The 21,443-nt window shown below is 35.4% G+C and overlaps 2 protein-coding genes across 5 annotated transcripts in view; one reads left to right on the top strand and one right to left on the bottom strand.

Annotated features, from left to right (window-relative positions):
• LOC128990726 (myosin heavy chain 95F) overlaps positions 1 to 8,604 on the bottom strand; it is a 60,319-nt gene extending 51,715 nt beyond the window's left edge. The window contains exon 1 of one of the 4 annotated variants that reach the window (XM_054413263.1): positions 8,435 to 8,604. The gene's annotated coding sequence lies outside the window, so the exon portion shown is untranslated. The remainder of the gene's footprint in view (positions 1 to 8,434) is intronic. The other 3 variants (XM_054413264.1, XM_054413265.1, XM_054413266.1) reach the window with 3 other exon arrangements.
• Positions 8,605 to 10,890: 2,286 nt separating this feature from the next.
• LOC128990728 (cell surface glycoprotein 1-like) overlaps positions 10,891 to 21,443 on the top strand; it is a 41,505-nt gene continuing 30,952 nt past the window's right edge. The window contains exon 1 of the mRNA XM_054413268.1: positions 10,891 to 11,546. Within this exon, the coding sequence (XP_054269243.1) occupies positions 11,007 to 11,546 (540 nt within the window). The 5' untranslated portion in view covers positions 10,891 to 11,006. The remainder of the gene's footprint in view (positions 11,547 to 21,443) is intronic.

Below are 21,443 nucleotides of genomic sequence, written 5' to 3'. Positions count from 1 at the left end.
CTTACACTGTAACGGATATACCTCCCTTTGAAGTTAGAACGTGTCTTCTCAACAAACATATATTTTTTCTCAAAAAATGATGAAGTCGCGGAAGTGTTTAACTACAAGATCCATCAATACGATTTAAATACTATTTAAAGGTTCTACCAAAGAAAGAGATACCATATAACATACTAATAATAACTCCGATGACGTACAGGATAGGAAATATTTTAATCATTGAATGAACAACCAAATTTGGCAACTAACGCAATATTGTTATTGTTTTTACACTTATTACTCTTTGAACAATGTTAAATGCTCAAAATATGTATATTTCACCCAATTCATCGCAGTTAGATGAATTAACGTAAACCTTGAGAGTAACCGTCGATTTCGACGGGTTTCCCCTAGTTTTTAAATTAGCCGTATCAGTTCAGTTCAGAATTGAAAAGTTTCTCATAACAGCATTGTTTACTTTCATAACAGTTAAGTTTTTCAACACAGGTACGGACCAATGGGGTTCAAGGATTGAGAGAGAAGAAGTAAAATTGTAATAATTCGAACTTCAACTAATCAGCTGTTCAGGCCAATTTCATTGTTGAGTGGTGCAACTAGTGTTTGAAGGTACAATGTTTCGTTACATCAGTGACAATGAGAGGTTATAAACAAAAACATAACCTTTCTTAGAAGTTATAAGTAGCGATTTTTAGTATTTAAAACACTGTCGTAGGTAAAGTAGTGCACGCAACTAGCGTAAATAGTGTAGGCCTACGACACGAGTAGAAAATTTAAATTACGAGCCTTACTATTTTACTTAAAGTTATTATCAAAGCGGAGATTCGCGTCCTACCACAACAACATACAGTAGGCCTACATGATTTGGTGTGATATAGTATTTATTTTCATCCCTAAAAGTGCAGTATGAGCCGAGGACATCCGCTGTGCATGTCCGATGATTTTGACGAAGAAAATAGTCCTCGAGCTAAATATGAAAGACCGTCGTTATTCGAAATTATGTGTGCGTATCGTCGTGTTATTCATGAAATATGAGACATTTAACTTCAATCACACTGGGCCACCATGCATGGTGGTCGTTCAAAATGTGCATGAAACACCAGCTCAGCCACCAATGCAGCTGCAGCCGCAAAGCTCACAGTTTAATCATGAACTTCGAAGAAGCAGGTGCTTTAGCAATATATATTATATTTTTAAAATTGCAAATACGTAAGAAACCGTAGTTTTTGGGTTAATCATTTTTAAAGAGATAGAAGTACCAGAGTTTTTCACTCACTACCAAGTCCTTAGAAATAACACTGACAAGTTTTACACTTACTCAAGAATGTATTTTTGTATTTTGTATTTCCAATATGAAACGCTCCGTGTCTACTTTATCCATACCTGTATTCAAGATCTGCACGTTTAGCACTATACTAGTAGCCGTGAGTAATGCCCGCTGGTAGTGTCCGGTGACCGGTGGCGCTGCTAGTCGCTCCAATGTGAACAGTCCGATAAAAAACCATGGTTCGACGTGGTGGCGCCAACAGACTGATGTCTTTGAAAATCGCAACCCCGAGCCACCGCATTTCTGGTCGCGCGGCCACACGCGCCACCAAAGTTCAGTGTGAAGATGTCCCATTTAAATGGTGTCGCCACCGGTGTCATCACCATGGTGGCCCAGTGTGAAGGGGGCCTAAAAAGTGTTAAAATCAAATGTTTCATAAATTCCAACATGAAAATCCTATTGCGTTGGCGTGAAGGATGCACCCACTTTTATCCAAACGAATAAGTTGAATATCGACAACAGCTTTTTCTTTTTGTAAACTTTATGTGAACAAGATGGACGCAATCTTTTTATCTAATTCTTTATAACGATATAAACAATATACAGTATCTCCGTTATATACAGTAATTAAGTTGGCTGAATCGAGATGAGTGACGAAAATAACTATTATCGCATGACAAAAGTATAAATTTTACCCTCTCTTGTATCCCACCCTGGGCTTGTGACCAAATGAGACACTTACTTGATGAAATTAACCTTTTAGGCGTGTGTATTCTAGGATGTAACCCACAAAACTTGACAACCAAAGTAAACGGCAGTGTTAAAAGTGTTGCGCCAATGAAGGGCATATGGTTCTGGCAACCTTTTTATATCCCATGCTGTAATGACTCGACTGTATGGGAGACCAAGGTCAGAATAATTGAGAATATGCTTTGGCAGCCGGTGCAGGGTAGCCAAGTGGCGTCGCGAGGGAAATAAAATAATGTACCTGGTTTGAATCTATATGTATACAATCTATATGTATACAGATTTTACAAATTTTACATGCAAACATTTACAATGGAAGCTCATCTAACTCTTAAAACATTTAACACTTGGATTATTTAGGTAATTATTGAAATGAGCATAAAGAGGTGTTGGGCTTTTCTAATGATAAAATCGATATAATACGAGACTGTCTTGCCCACAAGTTGTTAGGTTTATCGGTTCATTTGTATATTACTGAAAGGGAGTTAAAACGTCAATTAAATGTATACGGTATACTAGAAACCGCTCATTTTTATTAGCTAATTTCCCTATAGGGAAGTAGCTATTACCATAGGTCTCATGGTAAGACCTAGGCCCGGGACCGATTTACTTTTTCATTTTGATGTCCCAGAGGCCAAAAACACCATTCGTTCAAATTTTTATATATCTAGGCTATATATTTTTTTTCGAGCAACATGTACACTAGTAGTCCATATATATATATGTGTGTCCACTCCTCCGAAACTACTGAACCGATTGACATGTTTTTGGTGTCATTGGAAAGAGCGTAACGTGAAGTTGTGCAGGAAACTTTCTTTTTAGGGAAATAATTAGAGAGTGAGGCCCTGGGGCCCTTTAAAGTTTGGTATTCCTCCATAAGATTAACATTGGAAACAAACATTGTTATGAAACTCCAGCTGTTGTCAGAAATTAAAAGTGAAACGAACATATGTCAATTGTAAAATTATGACATAGAGGTTATGCAGAAAATCAGGTAGTTTATGGTTATTTGGTGCTATTAAAATAAAGACTGAAATTTGCAAACCTACTGGTGACAATGAGTGATACCATGCAAATGCAGACTACATTATCATTGACAAAGACCAACATGGACAACCTATTGCGGCTATAAGTGGGAAACATTTCTACAATACACTAAAAGCCAGATTAGCTTTTGGAAATGATAAAATATTTACAAGAAATGTTGATTATATTGAACTGTCAAGTATGTTGTGAGTATTATCATTAGTTACGTAATCTTTGAGTTGACTCTTTTAAATTCATCGGAATTTATGACTTATATCTTTGTTCTTAAATAAGTTATTTGTTTTTAAATAACTTATTTGCAATTGCTCGATTTCGAGCAACATGTACACTAGTAGTCCATATATATATATATATATATATATATATATATATGTGTGTGTGTGTGTCAATCCGCACGGTAACTTGAGTAGCCTAATTTTTGTCTGATTTTGATAAAATTTGGTTTGAAGGTGTAAGGCGAGATTGAATGAGTTCACGAACCATCATGATCGGACTATGGGAACGGGGGTTTATGGGGGGTTTTATGGGGTAAAAATAGGTTTTTCCCATTTCTGACCCTAAAAACACAAAATTTCACAATTTCTTTTAAAAACATTTTATAGAGCTTAAAAAAACAAATAATTTAGTATATTGAAGCGTTATTATGCGCCTAATTGTTACGGAGAAAATTCAAATAAATTGTAATTTTAAAATTCCCATGTTATTCTTATGGAGAATAAGTCAACTTTTGTAGTTTGCTTGTTTATGAACCTTTTTTATGATCAAATTTGGAAAATACATTAATTTCTTACTAAACCACAGTACCTTTTAATATTTGACATAAAAAAACTTTTTAACCCTCCCTGTTGCAGCAAACCTAAGTACTCATAAACTAATTCTGTTTAAAAAATAGGGAATAAATGTGATATTTTTAAGGAGACATTTTAGTTTAAATCCAATCAAGCAAATGGAAATTCGCTAAGTCTGCAGGTTTGCTGCGGCGGGGGTATTATCCTTATTGTCAATACACCTAAAATGAATTCACATGCCACATGCAAATGAATGACAATGCACATGTGGCGAGTCTATAATGGAGTGAGATGATACTAAAAGCAGCTTTGTAGCTTTGTTACTAAAATCAGCTGTTTCTTGACCCAGGCCCAGGATCATACTTTTATGAAGCCCAAGGGCAAAGATTGTGGTAGGACCAGTTTCGCTCAATTAAAAATCCAATGACTGTTCTCAGAATCGAACCTGTGACCTTCGACCCTTCAGGTTTAAAATAATCAATTTCACAGCACACAGCCTAGGAAATAATAGTGCTAACGCACTAAACTAGAAGTACTAAGGTGTTTTTTTTTTATTGTTAAAGCAAATTGTTTTAAGTCTGCTGGTAGATAGAGGTTCATAGCTGGACTGGGTAGCTGAGTGGTTATAATGCTCGTAATAATAAAGGTCGCCAGATTCGACTTGAGAAAGGTTAGTAGCCTTTTGATGGTTCAAAACTGGACCCAGCTGTCCTTGATCACTGGGCTTCTATGGACCTGACCTAGCTAATAAAACAGATGGTAACAAAACCACACAAGAAATCTCACTTTATTCTAAACTCTTCCTTCACTCATATTTAGGTTAAAATATGCACATAGATGGCGTCCCCATCACATAATGACAAAGAAAATAATAATGACACTGCCACCAGTTTCAAGACTTATTAATTTACATAGGCTATTTGAGGAAAAACAAAGACACCGCGACACAGAAAGAAATCATCTCATCTACTTTATTCAACATGTTAAATAATTCGCCAACATAACATAACCTAGTCACATAATCCTTTGAGACAGTGATAGGCCGATAGACCTGTTGTAAAGGAATCCTTACCAAACTCGCACAGTATTAGGGTCAATCGATAGCGCCGGGCGAAACGTTCACTGACAACTCTATATTGCATTGTTATGTAGTGATAAAGATTCATTAGATAATTCAAGGAAAGAATCGGTAGAACCCATTGCGCTTTGTAGTTTTTCCCATTGTCAGAATACATCAAAAATACAAGATTTTGTTCAATCCTTGAAGCGTCAGAGTGAATAGTGACTAAAAATACAAATACTTTTTGATATTACAGCAAGTTCTTTTTTTTCAACTGCAGGTGTACACATGCATAAACCAGTTTCCAAACATAAGCATAGCTAATGCAAATTAATCCAATATAATGGATTTGCAAAGAATATTTTTAAACTACAGCAGGATGAAGTAAAATACTTCTATGACAAAGCTCTCATGACTAACTATTAAACAGTGAAATCAGAATACTTTGTACAACAGTAACAGGACACAATAGGGTTTCTGCGATATAACAGAAAATTCCATTCATTAATGGAATATTAACGTCAATTTATTATATAATTATTTTGGAGTTTTAAGTTCGACAGTAAATTTAAACATAGTGTTAGGTATAGTTTCTATTTTGAACATCCTATTCGGTTGTTATCTTGTATGCATTTCAATCCAATGCACTTTTTTAGTAACAATCACCCACCTGTCTAACATCGCTTTATCTTTCTACAAACTACTCTTTCCTTCACTAAGAGGGGAACATGGAAGGGAAGGTAATTCTTTTGAAGGTGTTTTTAAGTTTTCATCTTCTCAGGGGGACGGCCCACAAGGAGTCACAAGAAAATCTTAAATGAGTTCATAGGTTGAGTGGTACACAAATTGGTAATTATATTATTCTAGGAAGTACAGCTGCCTTATCTTGATTAGTAGGTACAGTAAATAATAACTTGTTTCCAAACTTTTTACTACTATAATTTTGAATGCTGTCTAAGCATATGAGTTTTGCCACGGCACAGATCCTTACAATCACTAGGAATTAGGTCTTCAATTACTTCCGCTATGAATCACGTTACATTGAAGGGGCTTCACTACATGACTTTACAAAGCATGTGCACAAGTAACAGCGAGTACATTAACACTTGGATTTGGATTTAGTTCTCAAAACCTAGTGAGTGATGTATAAAAGCCGCAGAGTCAACTTTTACCAGGTCTTTTAATAAAAGTTTCCGAGCTGGACTCCTGAGAGCGGTGTGTAAAAACGCCGGCTTGTAGTATAGCATGCGAACTCGACCTAGATAGGGCGGAATATCGATGGCCTCGAACCGATATTAAAGTAGGCCCTAGGCTACAGTCAGAGTATTCAAGTCAATTTACACCACATCTTTTGAAGCCCCAACTAGGCTATTGTTTAATACCACACTACCAGCACCAAAACCCGGCTCGTGTCGGCACAAAACAATCGCAGATAATGCGAGAGCGTGACTATTGTTGCGTCACTTCCGGTCCGGTCCCCGACACTTCCGGCCCGCGACACTTTCCCCTCCCAGCCGAGCGGAACGACTAACTTGGGAACTATTTTTAATGGAACAGCTGTAATGAAATGCAACTGTCTCCCTTCACATCCCAGAGAACTAACACGTAACTTACTCACGCGAATCGGAAAGAGAATGTTAAGTGTTTTCGTGTTAACTTCATAATGTGGCGAGGCTACATAGGAAATCAGCAAGAATGTTGGTAGCCTACAAAAAGTTTTAGGAAAGTAAACAGAATTTGGGAAACTCAATGTTATACCATTGACTTTATATATAAAGTCAATGGTTATACTTTGACAAAACACTACACATTTTGACACAGTAGTCCTAATCTGTAAACAAAATGGCCGATACGCAGACGATTAAAAATTAAAAATGCTAAATAAAAAAAACTTTAGTTTCCACTCTCTGTTCCATAAAGTATATTTTAAAACCCGTTGACGATCTGTTTAATTTGAATACATTAGGCCTAAAAAAATTTGAGGAATAAAATTCGAGCCAACTTCATTTTAATTTGCGGGAATTATCCGAAAAAAAATTATGTAAGTTGGCAGTTGTAGCTGGTGTTGGATTGGGAAATGGAAAAAATTAAAATTATAAAAAAGAAACCATCTTAACTTGAGCAATAAAAAACAATGTAATGAAAAAGTAAACAGAATGAAAATGAAATAATAACACTTGAGAAATATACACATGTATGTTAAATTAATGCAGATCAAGGGGAAACAGTCTTCAACAGTTGGTTTCCAGGTAAATTAAACCGTTTTGGATCTGTTTGATCAGGGGTCAAATTGAAATACCAATTTTAGCAGCGTTTTTCGATGGTTGTTGTACTGTTACCTACACAAACACAATGCATGTTTCAATGGTAACGGTGATGTTCAACCAGAGTTGATAACCTTATCAGCAACAGCAAGGTTAGGAACAAAATGCTTCAACCTCTAGGCGCTGATTTTAAGAAGATAGCCTACTTCGTTAGTATGACAGTATCAAAATCAAATACACATGTGTGTCTGTATTGACTCGAAACTAAACTAGCTACGAGTCTAAATACAATCAAGATATTTTCAGTACAGTATTTGAAAAAGTTTCTGTTACCGGTATAAACATTTAACATTAACTTAAGACCAATCAAACTACTTTACTTCTAAATTTGAAATTATGTAAAGCCATTGAGTTCATGTTTAATCTATGGTACAGGCCTATCGAGTCTCAATCGATTTAAAATACTACTAAAATATATAATTAGTATATTATTGCGTTTATATACATGGCTTTTAATGGTGCATAGTTGCCTATTATTTAGTAGGTCTTTCTCAGTGCACTAAATAGAGCAACCACAATAGGCAATAAGCTATTATTTTCAAACTGTATAAATTCAATATCTTTTAACATTTGAGTAAACACCGGCAATTTGTATCAGAACTGCTGGGTCAAAGTTTATTGAATAGAGTTTAGAGGTACCCTATTTTCGGTTATAACGAAATCAACAGTGGGCGATAAAGTTGACTGATCAATTACCTATTTATAACTGAGTAATTTATATTCAGTAGTCAATGTTTTCCAAACGGTATACTTAAATAAACAAAATAGTTGACTTTTTGAAAATTTCGAGTATTTAACGGGTTGGATTTCATACGGTGACCTAACACAAATAAATCGTCTTTCAAAACAGTTAATCCGGTTGGTATTGGCGGTGTAAGACTCAATTAGACCAACTGTAAAGCCCACAAGAAGGATACATCCTGTCTGTTATGAAAAATTGTTTTATGGACACGAGATAACGATAACGTGTATGGCATGATTAGCGTGTATTTTTTAATTCCCACATTATCATTGCAGACAACCACATACTGTACTGTACACGTAAAGCAAAAACCTTTTCTCGAAGTGTGCAATATCTCCTTAACGCACTATGCATACTTTAAAAAAATCAAGTGAAGTGTTCTTATCAAATCACATGTGCAATATAGCCTAACCCAAATAGATCTGGTAAGATATTTTACTGTTTATGATTGAAATCACTTACCAGTTGTTGAGATCCGTTAGTTCAACCGTGGATCACAAAGCACATTTCATGTTCTAACAATTGTGAAATCACGCACTGAATTGCACTAGAGGTTGGAACACCCTGAACTTATCTTATCAACACAACAGCTTCAACGAAAACTGACCTGACTTTACACTCTGACAGACGCACTGAGCAGAAGAGAAGACTGAAGAGTGAAGACTGAATAAAGGGAAGGGAAGGGAGGGAAATGAAAGAGGGAGAAAGGGATAGGTTGAGCTCCCCTCTCCCTCCTACAAACAGGTGTCTGGGTCGCGACAGCAGTGTTGCCAATTGTACCATAATTTGTTGAAGCATACGATAATTTAATATTTCATCTACTTCTCCGCAAAAGTGAAAGATTTTACTCGTATCTTTATTTATGTGTTTATTTACGAGTCCTGGTCTTGTCACTCGACATTTTTTTAAGCAATAATTGATGGTACGATGACAACTTGAAATCCGATGTTGGGATTGACTAATTTAATACTGTATAACGAGCATACTGTTATACAATCAGGGAAATGTAGATTCTCTTAATCTGTAGGTTTGCTGTGACGGGGGTGTTTGCTCAAACATAGTGGCGTCCCTGCACTAGATGGATAGATAGCTTATTAGACCAATTACATCATACATGTGACTAGGGTTGCTTTCTGATAGGTGAAAGCCAGTTGAGCGGAACAAACGTGATTTGATATTTGTATAAGTGGTAACTAAATGTAAAAAGTCAATAGATGTACTAATGCTTGTTTTATTGATTAAAATATAATTCAAATTTTTTAACAATAATAACTATAATAACTCTCTATAATTCCGTATGTTTTTGTAATTTGGAGTGGTTTCCACGCCTAAAAAAATGCTTTAAAGGTATTTTTTTGTCTATTAAGATCGTAGGAATGTTTTAAAAACGTTTAAAAGAAAAGTGCAGAAAGTTCAGAAATACCGAAACTATAAACTATAAACACGAAATGACAGGTTAAATCGTAGTTATAATAGTCAATCAGCTGCTCATAGTATTATTATCTTTAAGTGTTGCCAACCTATTTTCAAGCGTACATGGACACAGAAAACATACTACTACAACCCAGAATTCCAACCGCATGGTAAAAAGCATTAAGTGTTTTGAGAGAGCTTTGCCTGTCAATTCTGGGTTATAGTAGTACAGTAGTATGTTTTCTGTGACACGGATTACGTGCATAATAGAACCACGCTGTTTTGTGTTGTTTCGTTGGAATCCTGATGTGCGGCAAAGTATAAACCGTACGACAAAGTATAAATATGCAGCAATTAGCAGCTTCCTTTACTATACACAGTACAAGGAAGCCAACTTTGTCGGGTGACTGTAGGAAAAACTATTTTACTTTTTGAAGTCCAAATGTATTAAACCCCAATCGCAGCACACCTGTGCACTCAACAACGTTTAAATTCTCCAATGTTAAATATTAAAACCATAAAAACCTTTATCAAAGCATTATAAACAATAAAAGGGATGACGCCTTAATATTTTTATCTTTCGTTCTATACCCACACAATCTAACATAAATTATTAAGTGAATAATAATCGTGCGTGCTATCACGGGTATTCAAATGCCTCTCAATTTGTCATTAACCCACCACATTACTGTCATTAAAAGAAAAAAAAAAACTCCAATAATACTAATGCGAAACTTTATTCCACCGAAGCTGTGCAACAATACCAAATTGACGTAATTACGTCAAAATGGATTAAAGCAAAAATTATCAGTGGTAGGTTTAAGCACAGAAAACATATTACTATAGTATGTTTTCTGTGGTTTAAGGGGGAAATAGTCTTAATCCCAAGAATACTGGTGATTTCATACGAATTACCCTCTGATCTTAAGCAACTACAATTTCCTTAGTGTCTTGCTTTCGCAATCACCATTATAAGGCACTAGAGCAATCCCTGACTATCTTCTGTTTAAATGTAGAAAAAACATGATTTTCACAAAGACAGTTGTATTTTGTTAGCGCAGCAACGCGCGCCGGGTAACTGCTAGTAGATTCATAAAGATTTTTTTAGTTTAATAATTGGATTTAACATATGGACCAACAAGATCCGGGTGACATTTAATTGCGAAGCATTAGTTTTGGCTTGAAACTGTCAGATACTGAATTTGCGAATGTTTAAGCTAAGTCTACACTAGCATGTAGCAGTGGCACCATTTGTACTGCCTTCAAAGTGGTGCCAAAAATGGACCGTGTAAACCCCTTAAAATGGCCTTAAATGACGCGCCATTTTTAGTGGAGAGGCGCAGTGGCGAGCCAACTGGAGTCACGCCACAAATATATGTTTTGACAAAATTAGTGGCGCCAGGCGCCAGTAGCGACTGACGCGCCATCTGTATTGACGCGTCACTTGGGTGGCCCGTGTAAACCACAGTGCCAGTCGTGCCACTTGCCAGTGCTAGTGACGGACGTCTAGCTTCATTTTCATATTGTTTACAGCTTGATCTCTGTATAAACGTGTGTTTTTCGGTGTTAATTAGTATAATCTTTGTTTAATTTTATACAGTGAAGTGTGTGTTACGGTGTCATGGAAGAAACAGAAGCTGGACCAGTGATGGAGGAATTAATTGGTGATGAAGTCGATGGTAGTCAGAAAGGATACACAGTGTTGGGAATAAAAAAATCAAAAGGAAAGGTTAAGAATCCGAGTAAGCAGAAGAATGAAGCTCAGGTAGAAATTCCAGAAAAAGTTGAAGGTAAAAAGAAGGAAGATAGATGGAAGCCGGCAGAGATCGACATTTTTCTCGAATTGTATGGACTTTACCCCTGCTTATGGGATTACAAACTCCCCCAATATAAAGATCGAAATGCCAAAGAATTCGCATGGGGTGAAATAGTTGAACTCATGCAAAAAAAGGATCTAACAGTTAAAAAATGCAAAGATAAAATCCGCGTGCTCCGGAACACCTATAGTAACGAGCTCGTGAAAATCCAGAAGAGCAAGTCCTCGGGCAAAGGGCTGGATGACGTGTACACACCAACCCTTAGATGGTTTAGTACAATGGACCGTATCGTGGGACAGGTTGTCCAGATCCGAGGAAGTCAACCAGTCGGACTTCTTGATGAGGTATGTATGCCTATATTGCATTATAAAAGGTTATATCTAATGATAAAAGGAATTGCTTTATCGATCTATGAGGCATAGCCCTAAGGTAGGCATGTAATTGAAAGTTACTTTTCACACTGGTTGGTTAAAAGTAGTTAAAATACTACCTTAACCTCACTACTGCACACTTTATTGGGGTTGATATTTTCTTTAACAAAGGTGCTCTTGTCTTTTCCACGAAACACTGAAAAATAAGGACATTAATGCGTTACCAACAAACATACACACACACACACAAATACAAAATTGATTAAGGGGATTTGCTACGCTTTAACATTACAAACAAAACAATTATTTGCAAGTTTTGATAGTGTCATAACATTTTATGATAATCGTTTTTATTAGGCCTAATCAAACTGTAAAATTGATGTAAATCGGTTGGCAAATATATAAATAAGTAAATAAATACACAGTCCACAAAACATTTATACGTTAACAACGCCAAGCTTTAAAAATTCATGGTGGTTTGCTGAAAAAATCTTTCACTAATGTTTTATAATTTTCTTAGCATAAACTAACATTTTGAAGTCCAGACAGAAAAGGCAAAAATTATACAGTAAGACATCAATTAAATTCAATAATAAATAAGGTGCAGCACTAACGATACCGGTAACTATAGCTGTAAATAGTGATGTGTTTGTAGGCTACGTAAAAATGGTTCTTTCTGCTACCACCAGTTCTAAGGAATTTTTGGTAGCAGTACCAAAAACCAACGTTTACATTATTTAAGAAAAGAACTATAGTACCTACTTACGACGACCAATTCAAACTGTCCTTCTAATCAAACTGTATTATAGGTGTTACCGTTGGAAAATGTATAAATAAATAAATAGCCTACACAGGCCACAAAACATGTTACATGTAACGTTAACAACGTAAGGCTTTAAAAACTCACTATGGTTTGCTCAAAAAAACTTTCACTTGATGTGGTGCAGTTCCGAAGTTAATTTTAAGTTAATGTTAAGTAAATTTCTCCCTTGGTTTTATTTTTTTTTTTCGAAAATCAAAGCTATTTCCCATTAAAGGTATTATTTTAAAGCAACTTTTATAACGTTTTTATTAGCTAGCTCCTGGTCATAATCATTTCGTGTTTGGACTCATTTTTCATCGAATTAAACAACAAATTTACTAACACTAACCATTTTACTGTATATCTAACATCAAATGAATTGCAATTTTGAGGTATCATACAACAAATGTTATATTTCTACTTAGTGAATAGGGGATCGGGGCTTTCAGGCAATTAGGACGGTGGTGAGTGTGCGTGCGTGAGTCGGGTCCCTCGCAGGTAGGGCTGAGCTTCAGCCGCACTCCGGTAAAAATCAGACTATAATGTTAGTAGCATTAAAACATGCAGCATTAACATATTAATGACAGTTTGAAGAAACCACCTTTATCCAAACAAAGGTTTCTTATTTAATAGATTACGTAATCTCTAAACGATAATCAGTACATATATCTAGCAAACATTTGGTGGAAATGTGACAAAAAATGCATAAATCTGGGGTTTTGGACGTTTGTAGTTTTACTTCCTAAGTAGAAAAAGTACCGATATCGTTGTCGAAATGTAAGTAAGTAGAAACCAAAAGTGACACATTGGAAAAGCGAGTTTAGCTACATCTGTAGTTAAACCTCTGTTACGATCACAGCGAAATCAGAAAGATCTTCCAAGATCGCAGCAACATCCACGATCACCCTCTGCAGTTGTGATTTATTACTTTGTACTTAACACAACTGTCCTTGAAGCGCCGTCAATGAGTGGAAACCTTTTTTTTAAGCTATTGGTGACGATGATTAATAAAATATAGGTTTCCCAGCACTAATACAACACAGATTCACGGTACTTACCCCGGTTATCAAAACTCAAGAACAATCGTTGCACTTGCGATTAATTAAACCGGTTAAGTAAAGCACAACGTTTTTAATCTCACTTGGTTTGGATGTGCCACGAATCCTAGAAAAATACCGGTATGGATCATAAACATAAGCAAATGACGTTGTTGGCCCGAATCCTATACTAATAGCATTGAATATATGTTTTGGCAGTTCAATTTAAGAAATGTTAAATAATGTTTATTTTCGGGCCAAAAACGTCACTTGTTGAGCGGAGCGAAGCGAAGCTCTTATACTACACTCCTGCTTTTGTTTTACAAATACTCCTCCTGAACGGCTGAAGCGATCTGCACCAAATTTTGCACAATCATAGTAACCAACCATGGGAAGGTATAAACATAGATAAAACATACGGTTAGTCTATGGTATAAATCTGAAATGGTACAAATCGGACCACAGAGCTTTTCCCTACGTGAATTTAAAATTTTGGAAATTTAACATGGGCCTTATGGGTTAATTGGTTGCCATGACATTATTTGCGAGATAATAAAAAGGTAAACAAGAGTCGCAACATATGTTAGTCAACGAATCATCTAAATAGTACATTACAAATACCGTACAGAGAAAAAGGGAATAACGATCGGATTAATATCATTGAGCATAATTTATTACAAAATGAATAACCAATAATAATTAGTGTTGCCGGAATAAGGCTGATGCACCATTAACTTAGGTAATCGAAATAGCCATTCCATTTACGTGAACCAAATATATAGGCCTACAATTGAATTTGTTTACTGTAAGTAGAAAATCCATTGACGTAAACCAGACGTACCATTGACTTATAGCAGTGGATATAGCAGATAGGCACTTCATTTATGTGAATCAAATGAACCATTGCTTTGGATCCTGCAAGTAGTCAATTAATTCATTTACGTGAACCAAAATGCCATTGAGTTTGGATACTGCAAATATACATTCCATTTAAATAAACCTGAAGTAAGCCTACCATTGGCTTTGGATACTGCAAAAAGGCATCTTATTTGTGTGAACCAAATCGACCATTGACTTTGGATACTGCAAGTAGATTTCTTATTTATGTGAAGCAGGTGTATCATTGATTTATGATACTGGAAGAAAACAATTTACGTGAACCAAATGTACTATTAAGTTTAGATACTGCAAGTACACAATTCGTTTACGTGAACCAGACGTATCATTGACTTTAGAACCTGTAAATATACATTCCACTTAAGTGAACCACGCGTATCATTGACTTTGGATGCTGCAAATAGGCATTTTATTCATGCGAACCAAATTACATATGTAGTGTTTATGTAGTAGACATTTAATATACGAGAACCAGATGAAACATAGACTTTGGTTCATGTAAATAGACAATTCATTTACGTGAACCAGACTTATAATTGGATTTGAATACTGCAAATAGTCATTCCATTTATGTAAATAAAATAGATTATTGACATTGGATACTGCAAGTATTTAATCTCATTTACGAGAAACAGATGTGCCGTTGACTTTAGAAAAGTATTGGATCAATATGCTAGCTCCGCTCAATAATGCAAGCAGACAACTGCATTTTACACCTAGTTTATGTTTACGATACATACCGGTATTTTTCTAGTAATCGTAGGATGTGCTAACAAAACTTGATCGGAAATGGTTGCAGTATTTGTAAACAAATTTTAATGTAAACATATCAGTGACAGCTAGCTCAAAGCTTGTGCCGGCTAGCAAGCGCTTGTTGCAAGCTCTGACAAGCACGCAAGAACGTTTCGTCACAGACTGTTTTCCGGCGCTTGTTGACCGAACCAGTCAGTTACAAACTACTAACAGTGCAGTAGGATGTCGATTAGTTGATACTTCAAGTATTTAGAGCTTCCAATTTCCAAAAAATATATTACCCACGTATTGTGATTTTTCTCTAGAAGGTTCAATAACGTAACCAATAGGACAAATATAAAATACATTTATTAAGATGACAAACATATTTAATTCCATATTAATTAAGTGTTGGTTTTTTATAGAAAAAACTTGTATACTTTTACTTTATTTACCTTGAAAATTTAAACATTTGAATATGTCATAGTATTATTTGCATCATAACTAATCAGCTACATAGGGCGTTTAAAACTCCCTTCGAGTATTTTTTAGGTTTTATTATTGGTCCAAAATTCGTCCTGGTGCACGGATAGGTTGCTTATGCCAATTCCCCCAAAACTTTACTAAAACACTTTCAATTTTCTTGAGGATGTAATTAAACGTGGTTAACTCCATTCTCATATAAGAAAAAACCTCACTTTGACCAATTTCAATTGACGAAATAGATGGTGGTGGTATTCCCCGAACCTACCTCTTCCGCGGTTAATTGCATGAACACCTACTTCCCTTTTACGAATTTTTAATTCTACATTTTCAATAAAAAAAAACAACTCTTCATCACTTGAGGAAGATATTGTCTCAACCAGAGCTGAGACTACACTGAGCTTGAAATGCAAGCGTTTGTTGTGAACACACAACAGCATTCTCAAGCGCTTGGAACAAGCGCTGAATAAGTTACTTTTACTTGTAACCAGCTTTCTTTGTGAACGCACCCGAACATAGGAGGTTGGAACAGGCAGAACGTCAGGCAGCCCTTCGTGCCGCATAAACTCATGATCAATTACAAACAAGGCTACAGGTCAAGGCTGAGCGGGAAGCTGCCATTTATTTTTTATTTATAATTTATTTACTATATATTTTTCAATTGTGATATATTTTCAAACTATGCTTTAGGCAATAAATAATATTAGCTTACTGTGGTCACTGCCAAGAATCCATATAAGCCACCTCTATTGGTTTATCTATATATACAGGGTGATTTGTACTCAGTGTGACAAGATTTGTTTGATGTAAGTACAAAGTAAATGAAGTGTGCTGATGCATATCAAATGTTCCAAGTCTCAAAATTAGCGTCCCAAACAATTATTTTATGTTTTTCAAAAATAACCATGCTTTTAAACTTAATACAGCGATTTCTCAATTACCTGTATATGGATTTGAGTAGATAATGTCATTTTCGTGTTCTACATTAAATTTTGAACAAGAATAATGGAAAATGACGGAGGATCAGTCCTAAAAACTCCATTGTAAATAGATTCAAAGATAAAAATTAAGATATTTGATAAAATTTTTAAAAACAATGGTCTATTGCATTTTTCACACCCTGTATACAAGAAAGTGTCGGAATATGTTAAAAACTGCGCCATTTTATAAGCTTTCCAACCATATGCTACACTATTGAGGCTTAGATATATTTTTTTTTGTTTTAGTGGTTTGAATACCAGAAAACAGGGAACTTTTTTACTGTTTTTACTGTTCAAGCTGAATCAAAAATACAACTTTTGCTTAATACATGCCGACTTTCTATGTTTTAAATGTTAAAGACACCATGCTTTGTAGTCTTAAAACCATTAAAGCGTACATAAGCAGACATAAACCTCAATAGTGTAGCATATCGTTGGAAAGCTTATAAAATGGTGCAGTTTTTAATATATTCCGACGGGTGAGGTTCATAAGGTCCAAATTTCACAAAGTCCAATGGTTAAAATATTAATAAACAGAGCGATTCACAAGGTCCAAATTTCACAAGGTCCAACGTTTAAAATATTAATAAACAGAGCGTTTCGCAAGGTCAAAATTTCACAAAGTCCAATGTTAAAATATCAAATAAACAGAGCGTTTCACAAGGTCCAAATTTCACAAGGTCCAACGGTACAGTCTCGGCCAGAAGTCACGCTCTGTTTATTTGATTTTTTAACATTGGACTTTGTGAAATTTGGACATTGTGAAACGGCGATTATTTGAATGTTATAGTTTTGGACTTTATGAAATTTGGACCTTGTGAAACACTCTGTGATATGCATCATCACACTTCATTTACTTTGTACTTACACCAAAAAATTTTGTCACACTGAGTACAAATCACCCTGTATAAAGCTCAAATACCACTGACTCATTCATTCATTCACTCACTCATCACGAAATCACAGAAACCATAAGACCTAGGAACCTGAAACTTGGCAGGCATCTATCTTCCTTTTGGGTAGTAGACGCTCACTAAAGGCGGTGACACACTATCGATCTTTTCCCCGATCAAGACCCCGAACCGAGCAGGGAGAAGGGAGAAGGGAGATAAATATCAGCAAAATTTTACTCCGAACATTTCCCCGAACATGACCAAGACCAGACGAATTCTACCGAGCGCGGCAAAAGGAAGTTTGGAGAGAGATAGAGAGTGTGTGCGAGTGAGAGCGCGGAACTATCAATGCTAGTGCAGGCGGCCGCTCGGTGCGGCGCTCGCGACGATGTACGGGGCAAAAATGTACCGTGACACACTACACACTATCGTACCTCGGACAGGTCCGTGAAGTTGGCGTACCCATATTAGCGTATCCACTTTTGATCATACCAATCGTTAGTTCATCGTTAGTTCTCGATAGTTCCCAAATTTTTTCGTTAGTTCTCAAAAAATAAAAAAGTTATAGCCGATTATAAGTGGGTACGCTAACTTCACACTTCCGGGTTCTAGCACGCGCCGTTTTCTGAGGAGAAATGTTTACATCTATATACCAATCGTTAGTTCTTCGTTAGTCCTCGATAGTTCCCAAATTTTTTCGTTAGTTCTCAAAAAATAAAAAAGTTATGAGGCATACAAAGTGGGTACGCTAACTTCACAATTGTACAATTTCCAGCGGGAACAGTTTTTTAACTATAAATGCCTATATCTATATACCAATCGTTAGTTCTTCGTTAGTTCTCGATAGTTCTCCAAAGTTAACGTTAGTTATCAAAAAATAAAAAAGTTACGAAGCATAAAAAGTGGGTACGCCAACTTCACAGTTATAGAATTTCCAGCGGGCACAGTTTTTTTACTATAAATGACTATATCTATATACCAATCGTTAGTTCTTCGTTAGTTCTCGATAGTTCTCCAATATTTACGTTAGTTCTCAAAAAATAAAAAAGTTACGAAGCATAAAAAGTGGGTACGCCAACTTCACAGTTATAGAATTTCCAGCGGGCACAGTTTTTTTACTATAAATGACTATATATATATACCAATCGTTAGTTCTTCGTTAGTTCTCGATAGTTCTCCAATATTTACGTTAGTTCTCAAAAAATAAAAAGTTAAGAGGCATACAAAGTGGGTACGCCAACTTCACAATTATAGAATTTCCAGCGGGCACCGTTTTTTTACTATAAATACCTATATCTATATACCAATCGTTAGTTCTTCGTTAGTTCTCGATAGTTCTCCAATATTAACGTTAGTTCTCAAAAAATAAAAAAGTTAAGAGGCATACAAAGTGGGTACGCTAACTTCACAATTGTACAATTTCCAGCGGGAACAGTTTTTTTACTATAAATGCCTATATCTATATACCAATCGTTAGTTCTTCGTTAGTTCTCGATAGTTCTCCAAAATTAACGTTAGTTCTCAAAAAATAAAAAAGTTACGAAGCATAAAAAGTGGGTACGCCAACTTCACAGTTATAGAATTTCCAGCGGGCACAGTTTTTTTACTATAAATGCCTATATCTATATACCAATCGTTAGTTCTTCGTTAGTTCTCGATAGTTCTCCAATATTTACGTTAGTTCTCAAAAAATAAAAAAGTTAAGAGGCATACAAAGTGGGTACGCTAACTTCACAAGTGTACAATTTCCAGCGGGAACAGTTTTTTTTACTATAAATGCCTATATCTATATACCAATCGTTAGTTCTTCGTTAGTTCTCGATAGTTCTCCAATATTTACGTTAGTTCTCAAAAAATAAGAAAGTTAAGAGGCATACAAAGTGGGTACGCCAACTTCACAATTATAGAATTTCCAGCGGGCACAGTTTTTTTACTATAAATACCTATATCTATATACCAATCGTTAGTTCTTCGTTAGTTCTCGATTGTTCTCCAATATTAACGTTAGTTCTCAAAAAATAAAAAAGTTAAGAGGCATACAAAGTGGGTACGCTAACTTCACAATTGTACAATTTCCAGCGGGAACAGTTTTTTTACTATAAATGCCTATATCTATATACCAATCGTTAGTTCTTCGTTAGTTCTCGATAGTTCTCCAAAATTAACGTTAGTTCTCAAAAAATAAAAAAGTTACGAAGCATAAAAAGTGGGTACGCCAACTTCACAGTTATAGAATTTCCAGCGGGTAGTGATGTAAAATACCTGGGTATTTAAAACTCGGGGTAAATACCCTGGGTATTTACCCGGGTAAATACCCAAAATCCATAAATACCCGGGTATTTTGGGTATTTATGAAATCGATTGAAATTCATTTTTATCTACCCCTAAATATGTTATTGTTATCATTACATGATAAATTAGGATAGTCTATTTCACCTTTTACAGTAACTTGAAGCTTTGCAGAATTGCTAGTACCTTTCATTTAATGATTTAGCACTTTTTTTATGAAATCAAGACAACACCTCATCAGAGAAATAGTGAACCTAAATCTACTTCTACTGTTATTAAATTATGATAGTTAAAATTTGTATTGTGTAAATGGCTTGGAAGGCTAGACAGACCCAAGGCCTGATTGATATAGGCAAAATGGCAGAATACTGAATGTACAGTAGACTCCCTCTTATCCGGGCTCCTCGGGACCGAGGCTAGTCCAGATAACGGGTTTTCTGGTTAAACCGACGTCCCCAAAAACTTGTTAAAACAGAAATCGTGTACTGGTACTGTCATATTCGACTTTAATTTAGGAGAGCATGTATTTATATACGTGATCACTGGTCTCAAATCTTTCCCACGAGAACAGTCGTTTCAGTACCGCTCACTTCTTGCCAATCTAGTCAGGTTAAACCAATTGGGCTGATAAAAATTGTCCGGTTAAAAGGTGTCCGGATAAGAGGGAGTCTACATTAAACTTTTCTGTGTTACCGCTTAGATGGGAACAAATGTATCTCCTGTTTTTTGGTCTAACTTAGGGCCGATAATATAATTTTGAAAGATTTATTGTGCTATAGATTCAAATTTTTTGTATCACAAGTTTATGAAATTAGTTTTTTTTTATAAGTTTACCAACAAAAGATCTAGAACAAAAATATTATTAAATCCTGCCATCCTACAGATCGAATTTTAATTATTTTCTTAAGTTGTTTACACATAGGCCACTACTAGGTTAAATTTTCCTGTCTTTCTAAATAATAATTATTACTTTAAAAATTATTTTTCTTCACTTTTAATAAAATAAATTCATCTATCTATCATAGAAATTAAAAAATCATAAGTAGTCAGGACCAGTGCAACCATGCGACCAGGGTATTTATGCCGATTATGCTTTATGCTCAGACCTGGGTATTTATGGCGATCATACGGAGAAGTAAAATGCTAGTAGTGACCATATGAAATTTTGTTTTACACATTTTATTATCATTTTGCTATCCTTACAAGGTAATAATTGCAAAAAAACATCTCAATCTTCTCTAACTTTAATACAAATTATAAATACCCAGTTTTTGGGTATTTACCCGGGCCTGGGGTAAATACCCAGGTAAATACCCAATTTATATTTACCTACCCACTGGGTATTTACCCGGCCCACATCACTACCAGCGGGCACAGTTTTTTTACTATAAATGCCTATATCTATATACCAATCGTTAGTTCTTCGTTAGTTCTCGATAGTTCTCCAATATTTACGTTAGTTCTCAAAAAATAAAAAAGTTAAGAGGCATACAAAGTGGGTACTTACACTTCACAATTATAGAATTTCCAGCGGGCACAGTTTTTTTACTATAAATACCTATATCTATATACCAATCGTTAGTTCTTCGTTAGTTCTCGATAGTTCTCCAATATTTACGTTAGTTCTCAAAAAATAAAAAAGTTAAGAGGCATACAAAGTGGGTACGCTAACTTCACAATTGTACAATTTCCAGCGGGAACAGTTTTTTTTACTATAAATGCCTATATCTATATACCAATCGTTAGTTCTTCGTTAG

The sequence above is a fragment of the Macrosteles quadrilineatus genome, unplaced genomic scaffold (assembly GCF_028750875.1).
Source record: "Macrosteles quadrilineatus isolate MER2022 unplaced genomic scaffold, UCM_ALF_1.0 Scaffold_3__2_contigs__length_128488019, whole genome shotgun sequence".
In the NCBI taxonomy this organism is placed as follows: domain Eukaryota; kingdom Metazoa; phylum Arthropoda; class Insecta; order Hemiptera; family Cicadellidae; genus Macrosteles; species Macrosteles quadrilineatus.
This window is presented reverse-complemented; position numbering and strand designations above follow the sequence as displayed.